This window comes from Lithobates pipiens, unplaced genomic scaffold, assembly GCF_037356315.1.
Source record: "Lithobates pipiens isolate NorthernLeopardFrog02 unplaced genomic scaffold, aLitPip1_a1.2 Scaffold_27, whole genome shotgun sequence".
Classification (NCBI taxonomy): Eukaryota; Metazoa; Chordata; class Amphibia; order Anura; family Ranidae; genus Lithobates; species Lithobates pipiens.
In genome coordinates this window covers 206,392,172-206,416,858 of record NW_027507788.1, presented here as the reverse complement: position 1 = coordinate 206,416,858, position 24,687 = coordinate 206,392,172, and the positions used below count along the sequence as shown (strand labels likewise).

Sequence of the window (24,687 nt, the reverse complement as noted above, 5' to 3'; positions counted from 1 at the left end):
CCAATCTAACCAGCAGCTCCTTTGGGGGTTAGTGCTTCATATGGTTTGGAGATAACATGCTTAATGAAAAATACAGTTTGATTCTTTTGATTTTATTTATTTTTTCATTTCTTTTCACACATGTAATCCTAAAATACACACATTGTATACTATATTACAAACATTTCAAATGTACCCCTTGTAGGAAGCAAGTAGTGTGTTAGCTGTTGCTAAGGTTTTCTGCCAAAATGTATTCTGTGCTGTGGAGACCATATATTATAAATGCACGCTTATCAGAGCTATTTAGAACACACAATGCAAAATAAATAAGAGGAGAGGTACACTTTCTTGCACTTGCTAGCTAGCTCATATAGATCTATATGGATTTTTACTTATATAGAGGCAAAGCAGGAAAAAGATAGTGCTGGGCGTTCACACAAGAAAGTTCAGCATACTCTGCAACTAAAATGTCATGGATGCATAGAGTTGCCATCTGTCTGGGAATCACCCAGACAGTCCGGGTTTTGAATCATGCGTCTGGGTTTCAGATTGCCTGAAACCTGGACACATTATTCAGACCAGACTGTGGCTCCCAACATAACCAAGTACTATAACCCGCCTAGTGCATAGGTATGTACCTGGGCCGGGTGTGCTTGGACACCCCCCCCCCCCCCCCCCCAATTACCAGTGTTGCCAACTGTTCAGAGGGGTGGCTGCAGTTGTTGAAGCAAGTCTCTGTGGTGCTCTCTCTCACACTTCCTAGAACCAGCACAGAGTGGGCTTTATCTGCTCCTCCTTCTCCCTTCCTACCCCTCTGTGTCTGCCCACACTCCAATCCTCAGCATGCTGTGCTTCAGAAAAGGGAGGTGTGGGTGAGAAATTTGAAGCTCAGCAGCCGAAAGACACATCATGTATGAAATGCCTGAGCCTCCATCCTCGGGCGAGTGATCTCACCATCCACTGTCTGTGACTGAAGTCTCCCCCTTCCCTCCTTTCTCTCTCCTGCTTCCAAATGAGCACACTAATGTAAGGGGTGCTCTGTGGACTTTGATGTAAGGGAGTCCTGATTTAATAGGGGATACTGGGAACTCTGATGTAAGTGGGGGCTTTGGTGAGCAGAAACCCCCTTACATCAGAGTTCCCTATTTACACCTAGTCCATGTGGCTAAAGTGTCCGGGTTTGGCTTAAAGAAAGGGTTGCAAGTTGAATTGGTACAAAAGTTCCATTAATAGAGTTTACAACCATTGAAAAGAAAATTAACTACGTATTACATTCTTCCTTTATTGCTATAAAGCTCAAGTGCAAAAGTGTAAAATAATCTGTAAAATATAGAATATATTTACAGAGTAATGCCCCGTACACACGGTCGGACTTTCCGACGGAAAATGTGCGATCGGATCGTGCTGTCGGAAAATCCGATTGTGTCTGGGCTCCATCTGACTTTTTCCGTTGGAATTTCCAACACAAAGTTTGAGAGCTGGATCTAAAATTTTCTGACAACAAAATCCGATAGTTTAAATTCCGATCGTGTGTAAACAATTCTGATGGACAAAGTGCCATGCATGCTTAGAATAAATTACGAGACGAACGCTATTGGGTACTGCCCTCTTTTTATAGTTCCGTCGTACGCGTTTTACGTCACCACGTTCAGAACGATCAGATTTTCCGACAACTTTGTGTGACCGTGTGTATGCTAGACAAGTTTGGGACAAAATCTGTTGGAAAAAATCAGACTTATTTTTTCGTCGGAAAGTCCGACTGTGTGTACGGAGTATTAGACACATTTTATATTAGAGTGAGATTTTTTTTTTTAAACCAACTCCTTCGGCTTAACCATATCTGATAACAAAGCCATGTAGACATTTGCTTAACCACTAGAGATCCGCGCTATAGCCAAATGACGGCTACAGTGCGGACCTCCTTGTCTATTGATGTCGTCCCATGCACGAGCAGCCTGCGCGCCCCCTGAGGGGCGCGCACGGCGCGCTCTGTGATCGCCGAGTCTATGAGACTCACCTGATCACGGATCCGAGCAAGGGGTCGATCCCGACCCCTTACCATGTGATCAGCTGTCAGCCAATGACAGCTGATCATGTGATACAACGGAGCTGGTAATCGGCTATTATTCCTCCTAGCGCCTACAGCCGATCACCAACGGCCGTGATTGGGACATCAGTCCTGATCACGGCCAGCCCTGCCAGTGACCACCTGCCCCCTGCCAGTGCCACCTCATTAATAAATAAGTGCCCCCCATCAGTGCCACCCATCAGTGCCCATAGTGCCACCCAGCAGTGCCCACAGTGCCACCCATCAGTGCCCACAGTGCCACCCATCAGTGCCCACAATCTACCTCAACAACGGTGCTGCACCCCAGTGCCACATATCCGTGCCCATCAGTGTCATCTACCAGTGCCCATCAGTGCCCATCAGTGCCGCCCATCAGTGCCCAGCAGTGCCACCTATCAGAGCCACCTATCAGTGCCACCTATCAGTGCCCATCAGTCCCATCTATCAGTGGTACCTATCAGTGCCCCTTAGTGCCACCCATCCGTGCCACCCATCCGTGCCACCCATCTGTGCCATCTTATCTGTGCCCATCTTTGCCCATCAGTGCCGCCTTATCTGTGCCCATCAGTACTGCCTTATCTGTACCTATCGGTGCCACCTTACCTGTGCCTATTAGTGCCGCCTTAACTATGCCTGACAGTGCCCACCATTGCAGCCTATCAGTGCCCACCAGTGCAGCCTATCAGTGCTGCCTCATCCGCGCACTTCAATGAAGGAGAAAAATGACCTGTTTGCAAAAATTTTTAACAAACTATTAAACATGATTTTTAATTTTTTTTTTTTGCATATTTTTTAGTTTATTTAGCAAAAAATAAAACTCCCAGCTGTAATTAAATACCACCAAAAGAAAGCTCTATTTGTGGTAAAAAATATATAAAAATTTAATTTGGGTACAGTGTTGTATGCCCGCGCAATTGTCATTCAAAGTGCATCAGCGCTGAAAGCTGAAAATTGGTCTGGGCAGGAGGGGGGTTTAAGTGCCCAGTAAGCAAGTGGTTAAGAGCTAAAGGCAGAATGCACCACTGTTGGAAGTGTTCCTTATCACAGGCAGCATACTGGAAATTCCATTTCATTTATGCCGCGTACACGCGACCGGACTTTCGACGGACTAGGTCCAACCGTCTTCCCGACAGACTTTCGGTGGAGTTCTGATGGACTTTCCAAATGAACGGACTTGGCCACACACAATCACACCAAAGTCCAACGGATTAGAACGTGATGACGTACGACCGGACTAGAATAAGGAAGTTCATAGCCAGTAGCCAATAGCTGCCCTCGCGTCAGTTTTCGTGCGTCGGACTAGCATACAGACGAATGGATTTTTCGTCCGGACTCGAGTCTGTCGGAAAGATTTGAAACATGTTTTATTTCACATGTTTTATTTCTAGGTCCTTCGGACTTTTGGGGAAAAAAAAGTCAGCTGGAGCCCATACACGATCGTAATATCCGACGGATTCATTCCGTCAGGCCTAGTCCGAAGAAAAGTCCAGTCGCGTGTACGCGGCATTAGAGATTGTTTGCTTTTTTACCCATGAAACAGAGAACCGTCTCACGTAAAACATTTTTGTTGCATCCCTTTGTCCCAGATAGGGGGGAAAAAAATGCAAATAATCTGATTAACTAACTTAAATTAACTAAGCCTAACTATGCACAACTCTTGGTGAGATTTCTGCCTGTGCAGGGCCTGTGTCACCTATAGTACCTAAAAATTAAGGTTAAGAAGTTATCTTTCTATTCTTGTATCTTTTAGTCGTTTTTGAATTTCTCGGCCAAAAAATATACATTTTCATTCCTACTTGTTCCTACTGCTCAATAAAAAGGAAGGATATTGTCCCACTCTTATTCTTCATCTTGTTTTTAGAAGTGAGAAATCCCCATTTGTGAAATTTCCCTTCTTCGATGAATCATTGTTATCGTCCCCTAGAAAGGGTATCCAAAGAATATTTGTTGAGTGAGATGAATGACTCAAGAGAATCACTTGAAAATAATGTGATACTGCGAGGAACAAGACATTTTTCATGACTTTGAATTTGCAGTGTGTGTTTTTTTTTTATGTATGACTTTTTATGACATTAAACAGAACTAAACTGTATCTAAGCACCCCAAACTGAAAGTGCTATTTATAAATGTAAAAAAAAAGTTGTAAACAAGTAAATATAATATACTTTTTTGGCTGGAGCTCCATTTTTTTTTGGGGGGGGGGGGGGGGTGGCAAGCAAACCCCCTACCCACCCCCCTGCTCGCTTCTTGTCCTGGCCAATCTGGTCGCTTCTCCTTCCAACCAATCTGGGCTTATTCCAGTCTTCCTGTCCTTATTGGCTGGGAGGAGAAGCAGGAAGACAATAGTAAATGTTGGTTCACTAATGTCACAAGTGGGTGGGCTCAGGGTGCACCTTTTTGAAGCCAATTAGAGCCTCCGGTTCTAATCATGTGCTTCACAAAAACAAAAAACTTAAAGCGGTTCTTCACCCTAAAGGGGAAGTTCCGCTAATCTGATCCCTCCTCCCCTCCGGTGCCACAACCGGCACCTTTCAGGGGGAGGGGGGTGCAGTTACCTGGATAATCCAGGTATCTGCACCCACTTCCGGGCAGACCACTGCAGACCTCCGCAGACGCCCCGCCCCCCCCCCCCCGTTGTGTTCTGGGAAACACACAGTTCCCAGGACACAGCATGGGGACCAGAAGAGACGCGCAGCGTGACTTGCGCATGCGCAGTAGGGAACCGGGCAGTGAAGCCGCAATGCTTCACTTCCCGATTCCCTGACAGAGGATGGCGGCGGTGGCTGCAGCGAGACGAGCGATCGCTCGTCATCTGCCGCCGACATCGCTGGACCCTGGGACAGGTAAGTGTGATTTTATTAAAAGTCAGCAGCTGCAATATTAGTAGCTGCTGGCTTTTAATATTTTTTTTTTAGGTGCAGAACCACTTTAAATAACTCTATGCATAGAGATTAGGGGCCAGCACCTCTGCACTCTTTATGGATGGGCTGCCACTGCCTTTCTGTCTACTTACTAAGGCTAGCAGCATAACGACTAAAAATGTTGATTGAGAGAGTTTAGTGACACAGTGGGGTGGCACACGGGTGTAGTGGTTAGCACTCTCACCTAGCAGTAAAAAGGGTCGCTGGTTTGAATCCCAACTAACACACTACCTGCCTGGAGTTTGCATGTTCTCCCTGAGCCTGCATGGGTTTCCTCCGGGTACTCTGGTTTCCTCCCACACTCCAAAGACATGTGGGTATGTTAATTGGCTTCTGTCCCAAATTGGCCCTAGTATATGAATGGGGACCTTGGATTGTGGGCTCCTTGAGGGTGGGGACCAATGTGAGTGTGCAATGTACAGGGATAGGGACAATTGTAGACACTCACTCAGGTTGAACTGGATGGACTGGTGTCTTTATTCAACCTTACTAACTATGTAACTTCAAGTTCCTTGTAGGCCATGAAGACCTGACCTGACCAAACACAGGCACCACTGATACCCATCATGCAAATAAAACAAAAATGTTTTCCTTGGCTGAACATTCATATTCATAGGTATGGAAAGAAGACTAGAGCATTGCAGATGGGTGTGTAGCAGATGGTGCTGGGTCAACATCTCTCAGGGGGAAACAAGATATCTATTTGACCTCATGGACACAGCATTGTCATCCAGCGCTGCTGTTTTTGACTGGATCAGGGCTACTGTCATCTCATGTCTGAAGACTAGTGTTGGTCATCTTACTTTAAAAAAGTAATTAGTTAAGTTATAAATTACTTCTCCCAAAAAGTAATTGTGTTAGTAACTCAATTACTAGATTGGAAAAGTAATTAGTTACTCAGCAAAGTAACTGTGACTTTTTTAAAAATATTCTATAATACAATTACGCGGTGGTGGTGCCATCCTCTCCCACCACCACCACCTCTGCCTCTTACTGATCCCATCCCCCACCACTGCTGATCTCATCCCTACCGTATCCCCCCCCCCCCATCACCTCTGTTGTAGAAGTGATGGTCGGTGGGTAGGGATGGGATCAGTAAGAAGCAGAGGTGGTGGAGGACTTGGGATGGATCATTTGAACTCCAATTCGAATTGTCAGACAGTCACTTACTTGAATGCCTCCAGGGATGCTTTTCCTCATGGGGAGAGAGAGAGACCCTTCCCTTCACTCGATTGGTGTCAGCTGGTCAGCTGACTTCATTTTTCAGTGTCCGCCCCGCCTCCCTACATTCCCTCTCTGGATAGGCGGGGCGGGGTGGGGCAGTCCAGACAGTCTCTCTGAGTCCCAGCCTCTTCTCAGCTCAGCGGGCAAAAGCCCCCCTCCGCGGAACTATTGGTCAGGCAGCGCTGCCACGGCGGGCCTCCCGGGTGGTAGATGTAATTGAGGTAACGCCGCCCAAGTAATGAGAACTGAGTTACCATGAGGGGAAGAGTAATCAGTTAGATTACTCGTTACCCTCTGTGCTATGTGTTTTGTCATTTAACTTTTCCCTGGAACCGCAGTTTGGTTTTGGATTTAATTACGTTAAATTTTGACCTCAGTACCAGTCAGGCTGGACTGCATGGTGTTCTGCCTGACCATAGGTGGCGCTGTCATCCCTGGCAGGGTCAAGAACGCAGTCTAGTTGGGCGCATTAAGTGTTTATTTTTTCTCTGAACCAGCCCAGTGGGAGTGTCACTGTTGCTGTGCTTTCTGGGAGAGGGTACTTAACCACTTTCAGACCGGACCAATTTGCTGGTCAAAGACCAGACCACTTTTTGCGATTCGGCACTGCGTCGCTTTAACTGACAATTGCGCGCTCGTGCGACGTGGCTCCCAAACAAAATTGACGTCCTTTTTTTCCCACAAATAGAGCTTTCTTTTGGTGGTATTTGATCACCCCTGCGGTTTTAATTTTTTGCGCTATAAACAGAAATAGAGTGACAATTTTGAAAAAAACTCATTATTTTTTACTTTTTGTTATAATAAATATCCCCCAAAAATATATAAAAAAATTTTTTTCCCTCAGTTTAGGCCGATACGTATTCTTCTACATATTTTTGGTAAAAAAATCGTAATAAGCGATTATTGATTGGTTTGCGCAAAAGTTATAGCGTTTACAAAATAGGGATAGTTTTATAGCATTTTTATTAATAATTTTTTATTATTTTTTTTTTACTAGTAATGGCGGCGATCAGCGATTTTTATTGTGACTGCGACATTGTGGGGGACCCATCGGACATTTTTGACACATTTTTGGGACCATTGTCATTTATACAGCAATCACTGCTATATAAATGCAGTGATTCCTGTGTAAATGACACTGGCAGTGAAGGGGTTAACCAGTGGGTGGCAGTGTAGGGGTTAAGTGTTCCTAGGGATGTGTTACTAACTGTGGGGGGGTTGGGCTTTCATTTAGTGAACACTGATCTCTGCTCCAATCACATGGAGCAGAGATCAGCGTCACTAGTTGCTAGGCAGAATGGAGAAATGCTGTTTACAATGGCATTTCTTCATTTGGCCGCTCCGTGAGACGATCGCGGGTATGCCCGCGGCGATCGAGTCCGCGGGTCCTGCGACCGGACTCACGGGGGTCCCGACCAGCGCGGGAGCGTGCCGCCGCCGGCGCGCTCCCGATGGCAGGGCAGCAAATTTGCCTGCCCGTGCCATTCTGTCGACGTACATCGTCGTGCGCTGGTCAGCAAGTGGTTAAGGTGCGGATGTCACGTGTTTCGGGGTTCCAGTCCAGAAGTGCTTTCTGACTGTTGGTCCTGGTCCTCCTGACCAGCGCCCGGGGCTCTTATGGTCTGGGGTGCGGATCCACCCGACTACAAGTCTTGGGGCTGGCTAGCCCAAGGCAAAGAAACTGAAAGAAGGATTCAGAGGTGGTCCTGTGCGGTCTCGGTTTGTGGAGAGGCCCAGCAACTGTGAAGGTATCCAGGGGAGGACTCTTCGGGAGAAGGCCACGCAAAGGTTGGTTTCTCAGCAAGAGCCTGGACAAATTGAAAGACCCTAAAATAATTTTTTATAGCACTGATCGCTATATAGTTGTCAGTGGTCTCAAAAATGTGCCAAAAGTGTTTTTACCAAAAATATGTACAAGAATATCATATCGGCCTAAACTGGGGGTATTTATTATAGCAAAAAGTAAAAGATATTTAGGGTTATTTACTAAAGGCAAATCCACTTTGCACTACAAGTGCACTTGAAAGTGTATTTGGAAGTGCAGTTATTGTAGATCTGAGGGGAACATATGAAATGAGGGGAAGCTCTGCTGATTTTATCATCCAATTATGTGCTAGCTAAAATGCTGTTTTATATTTTCCTTGCATCTCAGATCTACAGCGACTGCACTTCCAAGTGCACTTTCAAGTGCACTTGCAGTGCACTTGTAGTGCAAAGTGGATTAGCCTTTAGTAAATAACCCCCATTGTGTTTTTTTTTTTTTTAAATTGTCGGTCTTCTTTTGTTTATAGCGCAAAAAAATAAAAAACGCAGAGGTGATCAAATACCACCAAAAGAAAGCTCTATTTGTGGGAGAAAAAAGACGTCAATTTTGTTTGGGTACAGCGTCGCACGACCGCGCAATTGTCAGTTAAAGAGACGCAGTGCCGTATCGCAAAAAATGGCCTGGTCATTGAGCTGCCAAATCTTCCGGGGCTGAAGTGGTTAAATGCAAAAGAGGGAACATTTTATGATTTTTAATACCACAAATCATTATCTATCAATGTCACAATTATGTTATATAGAACGGAACTGATAGAAACTTGCTTCTACATTGAGAGCAATGACACTCAGTAGAGTGTTTACACCTGTACCCTGATGGACCAAACAGCAACCAATACAAGTTCAAACGTGATCATTACAAATAGATAAACACGGAAGATAAACATATCTAGTATGTAAGCAACTTGCAGCCATTCTTTTGTGATAACATCATCATTGTTTTTTACATGCTCCCTGATGGACACGATTTCTTCGAGAATCTTGGATAAGAGACGATAATTTTCTGCAACTGGCAAAGTCACATCCTTCAGCATTGGGCTTTCTCTTGGACAGATACTGTTCAAGTTCCTTATTTCTCCTGTAGGGGAAAGACAGTTCATTAGCATTTTTTCTTGTTTTTTTTAGTGTTCAGAAATTATTTTAAATTCAAACCAGAACGATATTGCTGAATGAATATATATATATATATATATATATATATATACGGTATATATATATATATATATATATATATATATATATATATATATACATATATATATATATATATATATATATATATATATATATATACATCTATATATATATATATATATATATACATATATATATATATATATATATATATATATATATATATATATATATATATATATATATATATATATATTTTTTTTTTTTACATAAAGTATGATTTCCTTGTCCCCTGCTTCATGCTGCACTTTTGCTTGTTGGGGAGGGTAGTCAAGTGAAAATCAAAATCTTGATGCAAGGTCTGACTTAAACACACTTGTATTATATATATATATATATATATATATATATATATATATATATATATTTATATATAGATCTATCTATCTATCTATTTATCTATATTCTCATTAAACTTCACTGTCTTGACCTACAAGATTCTGCTCTACCCTGGTTCTCCTCCTACCTCTCACAGTGCTCCTTCAGTGTTACCTATAACTCTGCCTCCTCCTCTGCACTTCCTCTTTCTGTAGGGGTTCTCAAAGGCTCTGTTCTTGGACCTCTTCTCTTCTCTATCTACACCTCCTCCTCTGGTCACTTGATAACCTCCAATGGCTTCCAATACCACACAACTCTGTCTCTCTACTCCTCACCTCACTCCTTCAGTCTCCTCCCGCATTACTAACTTACTAACTGACATATCAGCATGGATGTCACACCATTTCCTTAAACTAAATGTCTCTAAAATTGTGCTTAAAATATCCCCCCCTCCCCCCTTCTCCCCCCTCGCCCCTCTCCATGACTTTTCCATCAAGATCAAAAATGCCACTATCAGTCCCTCCCTCACGCCAGGGTACTAGGTGTAATCCTAGACTCCTTTCAGCCCCAAAGGTGTCACCTCCATAGCATCTCTAAAATGTGCCCCTTTTTAACTAATGAAACCACCAAACTACTCATTTACTCTCTCGTTATCTTTCACCTTGACTATTGCAACTCCCTTCTCATAGGCCTACCTATGAGTACCTTCCATCAACTCTTCAGTCTATCATGAATGTTGCTGTCAGACTCATCTACCTTACCAAACGCTCAGTTTCCGCCACCGCTCTCTGCCAATCCCTCCACTGGCTTCTAATTGCCCAGCAAATTAAATTCAAAATTTTAACTACAACATACAAAGCCATTTACAACTCCGAGCTACATCACCAATCTCATCGCTCCTCTAAAGACCTCCTGCTCTCAAGTTCCCTTTTCTCCTCCCCTCCCATGCTCATCTCCAGGACTTCTTCAGAGCCTCTCTTATCCTCTGGAACTCTCTACCTCAGTCTGTCCGGCTATCTTCTGCTCTAGCTGCCTTTAGGCAATTCCTGAAAACTCATCTCTTCAGAAAACCCTATTACACCTCCAACTAACTGAACATTTATCACTTCCATCAGCTTATCAACCCCCCCAGTTATAACCTTTTGCATCACTCACCCCACCCTATTCAATTGTAAGCTCTTATGAGTAGTGATGGACGAACGTTTCGCCCGGCGGTCGTTTCGCGGCGAATTTCCGACTTTCGCCGTCCGCGGGTTCGAACGCCTTTTTCCGTCGTTCGCCCCGGCGGACTTACGTGTTTAATGTATACAAGAACTTTAACCTTTCGTGACACGTTTATCATGTGTTACAGGACAACCAATTGAGACATGACAGCTCATGGACACTTGGACATTCCCCCTAACCTATAAATACACCCGATCCGGTGGCCATTTTACATTCTTTCTTCTGTCACTGTAGGGAAAGGATCCTGTGTGGAGTAGGGACAGAGAAAACGCTAGCTATTTGGTACACAAAAGTTCTTTTCAGGACTGGTATAGGTGTTAGGTCAGCAGCCTGAGTTTCTTTTGTCAGTTTAGATAAAGGGACAGAGCGCTGTATGCTGCTATTTTAGGGACAGCTCAGCCAGATTAGTCTTTCTTCATCATCATCATCATCATCATCATTAGCTGTTACTATCAGGTCCACAAAAGAGCTATTCCAGCTAATCGTTCCAGCCTACTCTTTTTTGCCAATTTGTATAGGGACAGGCAGGAAGCAGTGTGTCAGGCAGTGAGGATAATTTTAAAGACTTGCTGTTACTATTAGTTCCACAAAGGTTCTTTTCAGGACTGGTATCAGTGGTACGGTAATAGGCTTGTACACGTATAATATTCTTTCTTCCAAATATAGAAAGAATATTATACTTGACTGCTGCCCTTCTGCTGCAGTCTGCTAATCATTCACAACTCACTTGTTCCACAAAGCTCTTTATCAGGACTGGTAACTTGGTCTGTCTAGGGTGCTACGGTACATAGGCTTGGGTGCGGTACAGTCTGCTGTTCTGTAAGGACCGCTATCGGTCCACAATACATAGGGTTGCCGTGCACTACTGCTGACCGCTGCCCTATACTGCAGCAGTCCTTCAGCGGTATAGGGACTGACGCACAGTCTGCTAAACACTAATACACAACCTGCTTGGTCCACAAAAGTTCTTATAAGGACTGGTAACTTGGTATAGGGTGCTACGGTACATAGGCCTGAGTGCGTTACAGTCTGCTGTTCTGTAAGGACCGCTATCGGTCCACAATACATAGGGTTGACGTGCACTACTGCTGACCGCTGCCCTATACTGCAGCAGTCCTTCAGCGGTATAGGGACTGACGCACAGTCTGCTAAACACTAACACACAACCTGCTTGGTCCACAAAAGTTTTTATAAGGACTGGTAACTTGGTATAGGGTGCTACGGTACATAGGCCTGAGTGCAGTACAGTCTGCTGTTCTGTAAGGACTGCTATCGGTCCACAATACATAGGGTTGCCGTGCACTACTGCTGACCGCTGCCCTATACTGCAGCAGTCCTTCAGCGGTATAGGGACTGACGCACAGTCTGCTAAACACTAATACACAACCTGCTTGGTCCACAAAAGTTCTTATAAGGACTGGTAACTTGGTATAGGGTGCTACGGTACATAGGCCTGAGTGCAGTACAGTCTGCTGTTCTGTAAGGACCGCTATCGGTCCACAATACATAGGGTTGCCGTGCACTACTGCTGACCGCTGCCCTATACTGCAGCAGTCCTTCATTGGTATAGGGACTGACGTACAGTCTGCTAATCACTAACACACAACCTGCTTGGTCCACAAAAGTTCTTATAAGGACTGGTAACTTGGTATAGGGTGCTACGGTACATAGGCCTGAGTGCGTTACAGTCTGCTGTTCTGTAAGGACCGCTATCGGTCCACAATACATAGGGTTGCCGTGCACTACTGCTGACCGCTGCCCTATACTGCAGCAGTCCTTCAGCGGTATAGGGACTGACGCACAGTCTGCTAAACACTAACACACAACCTGCTTGGTCCACAAAAGTTTTTATAAGGACTGGTAACTTGGTATAGGGTGCTACGGTACATAGGCCTGAGTGCAGTACAGTCTGCTGTTCTGTAAGGACCGCTATCGGTCCACAATACATAGGGTTGACGTGCACTACTGCTGACCGCTGCCCTATACTGCAGCAGTCCTTCAGCGGTATAGGGACTAAGAGTTTTGTCACAGGGTGATTTAAAAAATGACAGGCAGAGGAAGAGGCAGGCCCTTCCGCAGGGGTGGTAGGGGTAGGGCAGGAGCAACAGCCTTGAGCCAAAGTGGGAAGTTGCAGAAGGTGCGTTCAATTACTTTAAAGGACGCACCAGACTTGGTTGAGTGGCTCACTCAGCCTTATTCTTCTGCACCCTCCTCATCCTCTCGATCTGCACCCTCTTCTTCACTCTCTGCTATGTGCACCCCCAAAGACACTACCACCAACAACACCACCACCACCACATACCTTCCGCTTGAGTGCAAATGGGGGCCTTCATGCTCCAGTGTTTTAATAGGGACCCCCGTATAAAAAGCATGAGGGTCAAGGACCAGTACTGGGTGGCAACGTACTTAGATCCCCGGTACAAACACAAAATGGCGGAAATGTTACCGCCGTCGCAGAGGGCTGTCAGAATGCAGCACTTCCAGGCCTTGCTTCGAGAAATGCTGCATTCTGCTTTTGCGTGCGCTGGCAGAGGAGCAATTCCCACTCCCAGAGAAGGATTTGCGGGTACCAATCCAACAGCGCCTGCAAGAAGAGGCCGGTTTGAAGATGTGTTGGTGACTTCGGATATGAGGTCATTCTTTCAGCCGACCCATCGACAGGTGTCATCCGGATCCAGCATCAGGGAACGCCTAGACCGTCAGGTGTCCGACTACATTGGGTTAACGGCCGATGTGGACGCTCTGAGGAGTGATGAACCCCTAGACTACTGGGTGGGCAGGCTTGACCTCTGGCCAGAGCTTGCCCAATTTGCAATCGAACTGTTGGCTTGCCCCTCATCCAGTGTCCTGTCCGAAAGGACGTTCAGCGCAGCAGGGGGGATTGTGACCGATAAGCGTACTCGCCTAGCTCACGACAGTGTTAACTACCTCACATTTCTAAAAATGAATGAGGCATGGATCTCGGAGGAATTCAACACATGTGATCAGTAGACCATGTATATGTCTATAAACAATTTTTGGAATCAAGCACACAGACCTTCTTAATTCATTTGGCTCACTTCCCTGACCCAAAAAAGCACACCGTACTATATGCCCCTACCCTCCTCTTTGAAGAGGTTGAGCGGTGTCATATTTCTACTGGGGCTGCTTATTATGAGGGGTTCCCACCATCCCTGTGCTGTGCTGACTTCCTCCTGGGTGTTCTTATTATGAGGGGCTCCCACCATCCCTGTGCTGTGCTGACTTCCTCCTGGGGGTTCTTATTATGAGGGGATCACACCATCCCTGTGCTGTGCTGACTTCCTCCTGGGGCTGCTTACGGTGCTGCTGTCAGCGCTGTATGTCACGGAGCTGCTGTCAGCGCTGTATGTCACGGAGCTGCTGTCAGCGCTGTATGTCACGGAGCTGCTGTCAGCGCTGTATGTCACGGAGCTGCTGTCAGCGCTGTATGTCACGGAGCTGCTGTCAGCGCTGTATGTCACGGAGCTGCTGTCAGCGCTGTATGTCACGGAGCTGCTGTCAGCGCTGTATGTCACGGAGCTGCTGTCAGCGCTGTATGTCACGGTGCTGCTGTCAGCGCTGTATGTCACGGAGCTGCTGTCAGCGCTGTATGTCACGGAGCTGCTGTCAGCGCTGTATGTCACGGAGCTGCTGTCAGCGCTGTATGTCACGGAGCTGCTGTCAGCGCTGTATGTCACGGAGCTGCTGTCAGCGCTGTATGTCACGGAGCTGCTGTCAGCGCTGTATGTCACGGTGCTGCTGTCAGCGCTGTATGTCACGGAGCTGCTGTCAGCGCTGTATGTCACGGAGCTGCTGTCAGCGCTGTATGTCACGGAGCTGCTGTCAGCGCTGTATGTCACGGAGCTGCTGTCAGCGCTGTATGTCACGGAGCTGCTGTCAGCGCTGTATGTCACGGTGCTGCTGTCAGCGCTGTATGTCACGGAGCTGCTGTCAGCGCTGTATGTCACGGAGCTGCTGTCAGCGCTGTATGTCACGGAGCTGCTGTCAGCGCTGTATGTCACGGAGCTGCTGTCAGCGCTGTATGTCACGGAGCTGCTGTCAGCGCTGTATGTCACGGTGCTGATGTCAGTGCTCTGTATTACGGTGCTGCTGTCAGTGCTCTGTATCTCCTGCACCCTCTTGTTTGCCTACCCTGGTCCCTGACCTTCCCTCTCCTCCATTGCCTTCATTAGCTCCATAGTCCTGAATTGTCAGAACAATTTCCCAAATAAAAAAAAAATGCTTGTAGTTATCGATCCCAAATTCACCTCATACATGTATTATGCTATTGTCCAGGTGGTGGGACTACGTGCTACCCCCTAATAATTACCCCGTGGCCGCAAATTCGACCTAAAGGTTTGCGAAATTCGCCTCCCATTGAAGTCAATGGAGCCCGCGGCGAACGGTCGTTTTCGCGAACGTTTGTGTCCGTTCGCGTTTCGCGTTCGCGAAACGTCCCGTCGGAAGTTCGTCCATCACTACTTATGAGCAGGGCCTTCCTAACCCTCTGTTTGCGCTATATACGGTAAATCCTGTATTACAATAATAACAATAAAACAATGGTGTTTTACAAAATTATATATCTTTAGCTCCTGGATCTATTGATTATAGTATATTTAAATGGTATTTGTGTGGTGGATTTCTGCAATTTGCATCTTGCTCAAATTCTACAAGAGCAGGCTAATAGTTAATCTTTTATTTAACCACTTGCCGCCCGCCCTATAACAAAAACACGGCGGCATAGTGGTTTCAAAATCCTGACCGGACGTCATATGACGTGATCAGGATTTTGAGCCGCTGCACACCCCTGGGGGCGCACATCGCGGCGATCGTTGTTGGGGTGTGTCAGTCTGACACCCCGCAACTACGATCTCGGTAAAGAGTCTCCGTCAGCCGTGTCTAATCACCAGGGACGCCACCAGACCACCAGGGATGCCCAGCACAAGGTATGCCACCCTAGACCAAAAGGGATTCCAGTTAGTGCCCACAATGGATGCCAATCAGTGCCCACAATGGGCATCACTGATTGGCATGCATTATTGTTTGGCACTGATTGGCATCCATTAGTACAGTATAATACAATACAATGCTGCCTATCAATGCCCATCTGTGCCGCCTATCAGTGCCCATCTGTGCCACCTATCAGTGCCCGTTATTATCAGGTCTTCTATATTTGCAAACAAAGGGAGTCCACACATTAATATTTTTTTTTTTTGTTCAACCAGTAGGTTGAACGAAGAAAATTATCTAATTTCCCATTCACACATTTGACATGTACTAGGGAATCACTTCCGCCGTATTATTGTATGCTGACGGCATGGAGTCTTCCCCACGACAGAAAGCAAGGACTCTCATACATGGATCAAAATTTGTCTGGTCCCTGCTGAACCGACTGAATTTCTATCCATGTATGGCTGACTTTAGGCACCTCTTGTAGGCTAAAATCTGGTGTAAAGGCGTGGGTAGAACAAGGTACAGCTTGGGACCAGAATCCTAGAAACACCAACGAGATGATTCTTTTGACACTACTACTTAGCTTTTAAAAGCATTTCTGAAACATACCAATACCATCTGTCTCCTTCTCCTGAGGTTTATATGAGGGATTATTCCGGAGTTCTTCAAACATTTTATTTTGGATACCCAGTACAGAAATACATTTCTCCAGAACCAAATGTTTAAGCCATTTGGGAACTTCTGCATGGACATTGTGCTGGTGGACCATCCGCACTATAAAGATGCTCTCTATCAAACTGATCATAAGAAGTCCCATGCACATTACATAGTAGATACCTTAAAGGTTGAGATAACAAAAAAAGTAAAATTTTCAACCAATGTACATTTAGTATACCATATAATGACTGCAAATTCACTGTCCAATGATAAATATACAATGATAGTTTACTAAAATCTGCCATTCTTAAAACGCCAAAAAATAAAAAATTTATTTATTGTAAGCACCAAGTACAGTTTACCCTAACTGAATGGCATTCAGTTTGCTGAAGCACTGTGTATCATGAACAAATGCCGATGTAGCACCCTGATGTTTAGGCAGAGTTGCTCCTAAATTTACCTGTCAGGTGTAGTTACCTTGGCTCATTGTTAGAGATCAATTGGTTTCGCCCTAAATCTAGAATTGCTGCTCTTCTCCCTTCTGTCACTAGATGGCCGGGTATCTGGTGACAATAGATAAGACGAGGGCAAAGCAAGGACAGATTAGGAGTATATGGGGTATCTCAGCCCATGAGTTGGGAGAACCTATATATTTGGGTGGAGTCAGGTGATCACGGTTCTGGGAAACTTCAGCAGGTGCCAAGCCAGGGACACACCCAGCGGAGGTGACGCTTGCAGAGCAGCTTTGTGTGCCAAGCCAGGGGCCGAGCAGGCCAGTGGGGTGACAATTGAGGTGTATCTGGAGTGCCAAACCAGGGACCCAGCAGGGAAGCGGGGGTGATGCTTGAGGAAGATACTAAAGTAAGAAGATTGGAAGAGCTCATAGGATTCAGTGGCAGGGAATCAGCAAGTCTAGTGAGAGAGACTGGGAGCTCAGTGGGCTGAGAGTCTACAAGAAGTGATTGTTTAGAAAGTAAAGGAGTTTGTTACAACTTGTGTTAGGAACTGTTCTAAGACTGTTGCCATAGGAGACAGCACTCTCACACATGCAGATGTGGTGTCTTGCTGGATGCCTTTCCTTGCATGGCTGTCTACCTGTAGAAGTCTTGGAGTCTGCCAAATAACCTTACAACTACCTAAGGGTGTCCTGGCCCTAAACCCTCTCTCCCACAGTTCTGTTTAAGAGAAAATAAATCTCTTTGCATTCAAGAAGTGTCTGGCACCCATGAATCTAACCTGCATTACACCCATTATGCCTTGCAACCCACTCTATATAAAGAGGTGTCAGCTGTCCCTGGCTCTGGAGGTTCTCATTAGACTAAAGGAGGCCTGGGACCTCACTACACCATTATTAACATTTCCATCTTTTGCTGAAGCTCCTGCAGCTTTTTTTCAGCCACGCCTTGTCTACATATACATAGGTACATAGTTACATAGTAGGCGAGGTTGGAAAAAGACACAAGTCCATCAAGTCCAACCTATGTGTGTGATTTCATGTCAGTATTACATTTTATATCCCTGTATGTTGTGGTCATGCAGGTGCTTATCTAAAAGTTTTTTGAAATTATCGATGCTCCCCGCTGAAACCACTGCCTGTGGAAGAGAATTTCACACCCTAACCGCTCTTACAGTAAAGAATCCTCTACGCAGTTTAAGGTTAAGCCACTTTTCTTCTAATTTTAGTGAACGGCCACGTGTCTTATTAAATTCCCTTTCGCTGAAAAGTTTTATCCCTATCGTGGGGTCAACAGTACGGTATTTGTACATTGAAATCATATCCCCTCTCAAGTGTCTCTTCCGAGCAGCCATCTTAGGTCTCTATGGTCTGCCTATGAGGACTTGTAAGGAGGCCTCCCGGAGGAAGCGGCCTATTGCCCTTTTGGAGCACAACTCTGCTCTATTGTGTGAGTGACCTGAAGTGCCAGAGACACAGTGATCGGTTTGGGAAGATCCAGAGACACTCGTTTGAGCATGGGAAGACCAGGTCCACCTATCAGAACGTAACGGAGTGACGGAGCTGGCTGGCATAGAAGCAAGCTGCAAACACCGAACCAAAGTTACCATACTGAGCTTCCGATCCAGTTGGTGAACGGGTTGCGCCGCACAGTTTTCTAAACTTTACACCTAGTCAGACTTATATACAGGCCTTGCTGGGATCCATAGTCCCACGGAGGAGGAGTATAGCAACTGACACTAGGCAGGCATAAGGCCTACTTACTATTGCATCTCAAGTATTGTATTATAATTACGGAAGCAACACTCAACTTTAATTACTTTAACCAGTGGATTACAAATTATAAGGAATTATCATTGCTAGCGAAGACAAGAAGACTAAAGACTGAGTACTTTAAGCAAGATCTCACGTATAGTTATAAAAGTAGGGGGAGCTCATATATATATTGTTTATAACTGTTTTATCAAAATTCATTGTCCTATCATTCTATGTTGGGATGACAGTACAATTGCTGTAATCACCTGTTTACCAATATATAAAGTAAAATATACTTTGGTTAAGTACCCCGTTGTGTGGAGTATTGTTTTCTCCCAGCAGGTGGAGCCAGTGGATCCTGAGAGGACAATACAGATATATTGTGTTATATTATATTGTACTGTATTGTATTGCCCCACAGCTGTGTCAAGGGGACCGAGGCAAGTTAGTGGGGTTTATTAGTAGAGTGCAGGCCCAAATCAAAACAGCAGCTCCTTTGGGGGTCAGTGCTACACTAATAATATGTGTTAGTAGTAGTAACTGCTGCTGTAGACATAACAACTCTATAAGAAATAATATCAAATATACTGTCCAAGCCCATTAGACTAAATTGTAAATTAGACTGTAGCACTGACCCCCGAAGGAGCTGTTGAATTTGTTTGGGCCTGCACTCTTCTGAGAAACCCCCCTTCTGTGTAACTCTGTCCCCTTGGCACAGCTGTGGTGTAATAATAATACAGTACAATATAAACAGCATAAGGTACCTGTATCAATCCCTTAGGATCCTCTGGCTCCACCTGGTGGGGAAAGACAGTAGGCCACACACTTGTACTCTTAACCAGAAATACTTTTACTGAAAGTATAACAAATAAGTGATTACAGGGGTTGCACTGTCGTCCCAACATAGAACATCAGTACAGCATGAATCAACAATCAGATACAATAAGCAATATACAAGTATGTTATTATCTAGACCTGGAAGCTCCCCTTACTTAAAGTCTACGTGAGGCCTCACTTAAAGTATTTCCTCCTTTATCTTCTTTATTCGCTAGCTTAAATGGTTCCTCAGGTAATTGTAATCCAAAGGGGTAAATGAAGAAAGTTAACTCAAAATACTCCAGGTATAACTCCAAGAACTTGTAATCACACTTGGGCACTAACCTGAACTGGGCCTCAAGCCTACTAAATGTCAGTTGCTCAGTTTCGCTTCTGTGGAACAACAGGTTCCAGCGAGGCCTGTGAATAAGTCTAACTGCGTGCAATAGTATTAAACGGTGGGCCGTAACCCGCTCACCAACTGGAACAGAGTTCGGGAGTTTGGGGTGGTGGCTTTGGTCCTGTAGCTGCAGCTTGTTCCAGCTTAGGCTGGGCCAGATGCTCTGTGTCACTCCACTGACTGGATCCGGTCCTCCACTACTCCGACAAGCGTCTCCGAACCTTGTCAATCCGATCACCAGCTCTCAGGCTCCGTCAAGTCACCTCGCAAACAGTCCGGTTTGCACTCTGCGGTGACTGTCTGCCAATGTGTCCGAGAACCCTCCACACAGTTCCGCACAGGCAGGCAGCGTGGTCTCAAGAGACCAAATATGGATGCTGGAGCTCCTTTTATGCCCTACCCAGCATGCACTGCATATCAGAGTGTTCATGGGTAGGTCACACGGACTCCTGGGTAACAAAGGTCAAACCTCTTATCAAAACAAACATACCTTCCTATGAAAGTCTTTTATCTTTTAAAATCACCATATCTGTGCATTACCAGATTGTGTCAGTAGATGGCTCCAAACACTGAGCCATCGCAGTGTCCACAGATTTAACATTGATATAAACATAGCTACATTAATACACAATTATGTCCCTGCTACACACTCCCCCTACTTCATCTCTTTGGTCCCCAAAGAGGCTTTGCACTTTAGCATCTATGTGACTATATAGAACGGACAGAGGAGCCTCCTACCAGTTGTCGTAGGGTGGGGAGCTGTCCTGTGCACTCACAGCTGATATTACCATGTTTCTTACAGATGTGCCAAGGGATGAGGTGGGGTTGACCCCTACTGAATCAATAGTAGGGAGACCATGAATGGGACTGCCTGCACAGGGATGCACAGAACACCCATGCATCCTTGTGCAGGTAAACATGGCCTTAATGTGGGTGTACACTTAAATACGCATGTGTGAATGAGGCCTAAGAACACAAGATAGATGAGACAGCTGAAATTAGGCAATAGAGAGCATTCAATGTACCCAGGTCTCCCAGTCTCCCGTACAGAGGCTGCCAGTCACACAAGCTTACTCTCATGCATACCGACAATTCAGGCTAAGTTCAGGGGATGTCTTTTTAGTATTTATTGCTGAAAAACTTCAACTGGAAGGGGGTTTAGGGTCACAGGATACTCCAAACAGATCAGTAGCAACAATAGGAGAACAAACTTCCCTATAATCTTCCAATAGCAGCTTTTCTGGAGGTAACAGGGAATGGCCAATATATCCAGAACCCTACAACAGCAGTCCGAATAGCAAGCTCTGGCACTTAGTTCCCTTCTGCAACTTGCACAACTAATAGTCCCCAGCAAGGTCTTTATTCTGCACACCAGTTTCTATGTTTTCATGCATAGTTGAGTCACTTAGCCATGTTTCCATGTCCTATGCACCAAAACATAGGAACTGGGGTTCAGAAAAACAGTGAAGCATGGTGGAGGTTTCCTGCAAGTTTGGGACTGCATTTCTGTGAATGGAATTGGAGGTTTGGTCAGAATCAGTGATGTCCTCAATGCTGAGAAATACAGGCAGATACCTATCCATCATGTTATACCATCAGGGAGGCGTGTAATTGGCCCCAAATTTATTCTGCAGCAGGACACCGACCCCAAACATACAGCCAATGTCATTAAGAACTATCTTCAGTGTAAAGAAGAACTAGAAGTCCTAGAAGTGATGTTTTGGCTCCCACAGAGTCCCGATCTCAACATTTTACAGTCTGCCTAGGATCACACAAAGAGATAGAAGGATTTGAGGCAGCCTACATCAACAGAAGATTGGTGGATAATTCTCCAAGATATTTGAAACTACCTACCTGCCGTGTTCCTTTAAAAACTGTGTGCAAGTGTACCTAGAACAATTGAAGAAGTGATGCTGTTTTGAAGGCAAATAGTGGTCACACCAAATATTGATTTGAATTTCCCTGCTGTTCATTTACTTTCTATTTTGTTCATTTATACAAAAAAAACTATTAACACTTCTATTTCTGAAAGCATTTTTTCACACCTGCCTAAAACTTTTGCACAGTACTATATTTGTATGCTGTATTATATTGCCATGCAATACATTTGATATTGATAGAGAAGATTAAAGAACAACTGCACTTAATATGGAGTCTGCCATGTTTTATCTACTTTTTAGAGCACTAGTTGCTTTGCAGTCTCTGGTTTTAATGCTGTCAAGTCACTGACCTTGAACAAGGTAGAATAAAGTCATAAAACCTGAATTTGATGTATATTAGTCAGTAGTACTGAAGCCACTGGATTAGCATGACTGCAACTAGCTTTTACAGAAAGAGAGGTCAGTAACGAAAGCTTCCATATTCTCTATTGGTTTATATAACAACATTGCTTACTGCAATGAGAGAGAGCATGAGAATGGTGGACATTAAAAGTTCAGAGAAAAGTAGAATCAATGTTAGTTCAAGACTCATTATTCTGAAAAAAGGAGTAGTACAATGAACTTTCCTACCTATTAAGGGAGTTCCGGTTGCAGGTAATGTATCAGACACCATCATGAGAAAGACGGAGTAACCAAGAAGAAGGGTGATCTTAAATGATATTCTTTCACCACTCTCTGGTGGGAGGTAGAATCCAGCAACATCCATTACCATTATAAATAGACTGGGTATAATTAGACTTACTGTATAAAAGAGGGCTCTTCTCTTCATAACTATCTGTTATAACACAAAAGTTAAAGATATTACAGGTCAAATATACAGTCGAAAAGAAATGCCTTAAACCAATGCAGAACATAAACATACAGGATTTTGTCTTTTAGGTATGGATAGGGCTGGTGCAAGGATTTTTGATACTTAATTTTTCCGCCCCACCCGCTCCACACCTTTCCCCTGCCCATGTAAACCAAACCTTTTTAATGAAGCTCCCATCAAATGCAGCCCACCAGCACCCATCAAATTCAGCCCACCAGCACCCATCAAATGCAGTCTCACCAGCGCCCATCAATGCAGCCTCACCAGCGCCCACCAAATGCAGCCTACCAGCTCCCATTAATGCAGGCTACCAGCTCCCATTAATGCAGCCTACCAGAACCCATCAATGCAGTCTCACCAATGCCCATCAATGCAGCCTCACCAGCTTCCATCAAATGCAGCTTACCAGCTCTCATTAATGCAGCTTACCAGCACCCATCAATGCAGCCTCACCAGTGCCCATTAATACAGCTTCACCAGTGCCCATCAATGCAGTCCACCAACGCCCATCAAATGCAGGCTCACCAGCTCCAATCAATGCAGCCTACAACACCCATCAATGCAGCCACACCAGTGCCCATCAAATGCAGCCTCAACTGCGCCAATCAATGCAGCCTACCAGCACCCATCAATACAGCCACAACAGCACCCATCATATGCAGCCTCACCAGCACCCATCAAATGCAGCCTCACCAGCGCCCATCAAATGCAGCCCCGCCGGCGTCCATCAAATGCCGCCTACCAGCCCCCATCAATGCAGCTTGCTGGTGCCCATGAATGAATGTTTGCTTGCTTCCATTCATTCGGGAGTCGGGACACAAACACAGTCCCCTGCTGCCACTGCACCTCTGACTATGTGCGAATGGAGCAGCAACTGCTTGCTGATTTAGCAGCTTGCTGCAGAGAGAAGAGAGAAGGAACACCAGTGGCCGGGCACCCTGGGCGGCTGCCTAGTTTGCCTAGTGGTAGCACCGGCCCTGGGTATGGAGTATCTCAAAGTAGAACAACGGGCAAAGAAAAAACATGAAACACAAACATACAAACAAATGACAGACTTTGTCTGTCGTGCAATGGAATATACTAACAGAGATCATCTATCAAATGACATTGACAACGTCCATAGAAAGAAGTTGAAGAGTTAGTTTTCGAGTTTGACAATGAGGTTGCGTACAGTGTCTTTCCCTCCATGCTCCCCTTGTGGGAGCAAACTGTGCCCTAGAGGGAGACCTATACGCTTCTTTCTCATTTTGGCAGATTGTGATAGGAAGTTTAAAGTGTTATAAAGGCTTTTTTCAATTATGGTGTTACCTCTGATCTTATCCATTAACCACTTGACGACAAGCCGGCGTTGTTATACGGTGGCAGCTCGGCTCGCCTGTACGAATCACCATACCTGTATGGCAGCTCGCACGGGCGCAGTTGAGGGCAGGTGTGCGCCACCGCCAGCACGCTCTCGCTCCCACTGCACACTGCAGGAGCATGTCCGTGGGTCAGGCGGACTCAATGTTGGCCGGCAATCCGCGATCACCTAGTATAGAGGCAGAACGGGGATATGCCAGTGTAAACAAGGGGATTCCAATTCTGACAGGTGACAATTCAGAGATCTACTGTTCCCAGTGATCGGGAACAGTGATCTTTGTCATGTCCCTGGTAGCCCACCCCCCCTACAACTAGAGCACATTTAGGGAACATACTTAACTCCTTGATCGCCCCCTAGCCTCACACCTTCCCTACCAGTGTCCTTTTTACATTGATCAGTGTATTTTTATAGCACTGACCAATGTACTAATGTCACTGGTCCCCAAAAAGTGTAATTTGGGGTCAGATTTATCCACCGCAATGTCGCAGTGCCGCTAAAAATCGCAGATCGCCGCCATTACTAGTAAAAACAAGAAAAATAAATAAAAGTCCCTAAATCTATCTCATAGTTTGTAGACGCAATAACTTTTGCGCAAACCAAAAATATGTAGAATATATATATATCGGCCTAAACTGATGAATAAATGTTGTATTTTTGAATATGTATTATAGCAAAAAATACAAAAAAAATGTTTTCAAACTTTTTTCTCTCTTTGTTTGTTTATAGCGCAAAAAAAAAAAGATGCAGTGGTGATCAAATACCACCAAAACAAAGCTCTATTTGTGGGAAAAA

The 24,687-nt window shown here is 45.1% G+C and overlaps 1 protein-coding gene across 1 annotated transcript in view; it reads right to left on the bottom strand.

The window, feature by feature from the left end:
• LOC143933011 (5-hydroxytryptamine receptor 3A-like) overlaps nt 1-24,687 on the bottom strand; it is a 65,888-nt gene that overhangs the window by 10,634 nt on the left and 30,567 nt on the right. The window contains exons 6-8 of the mRNA XM_077455927.1: nt 22,295-22,499; nt 16,312-16,539; nt 8,826-9,091 (exon numbers count right to left, since the gene is read on the bottom strand). Coding sequence (XP_077312053.1) covers nt 8,826-9,091; nt 16,312-16,539; nt 22,295-22,499 — 699 coding nt within the window. The remainder of the gene's footprint in view (nt 1-8,825; nt 9,092-16,311; nt 16,540-22,294; nt 22,500-24,687) is intronic.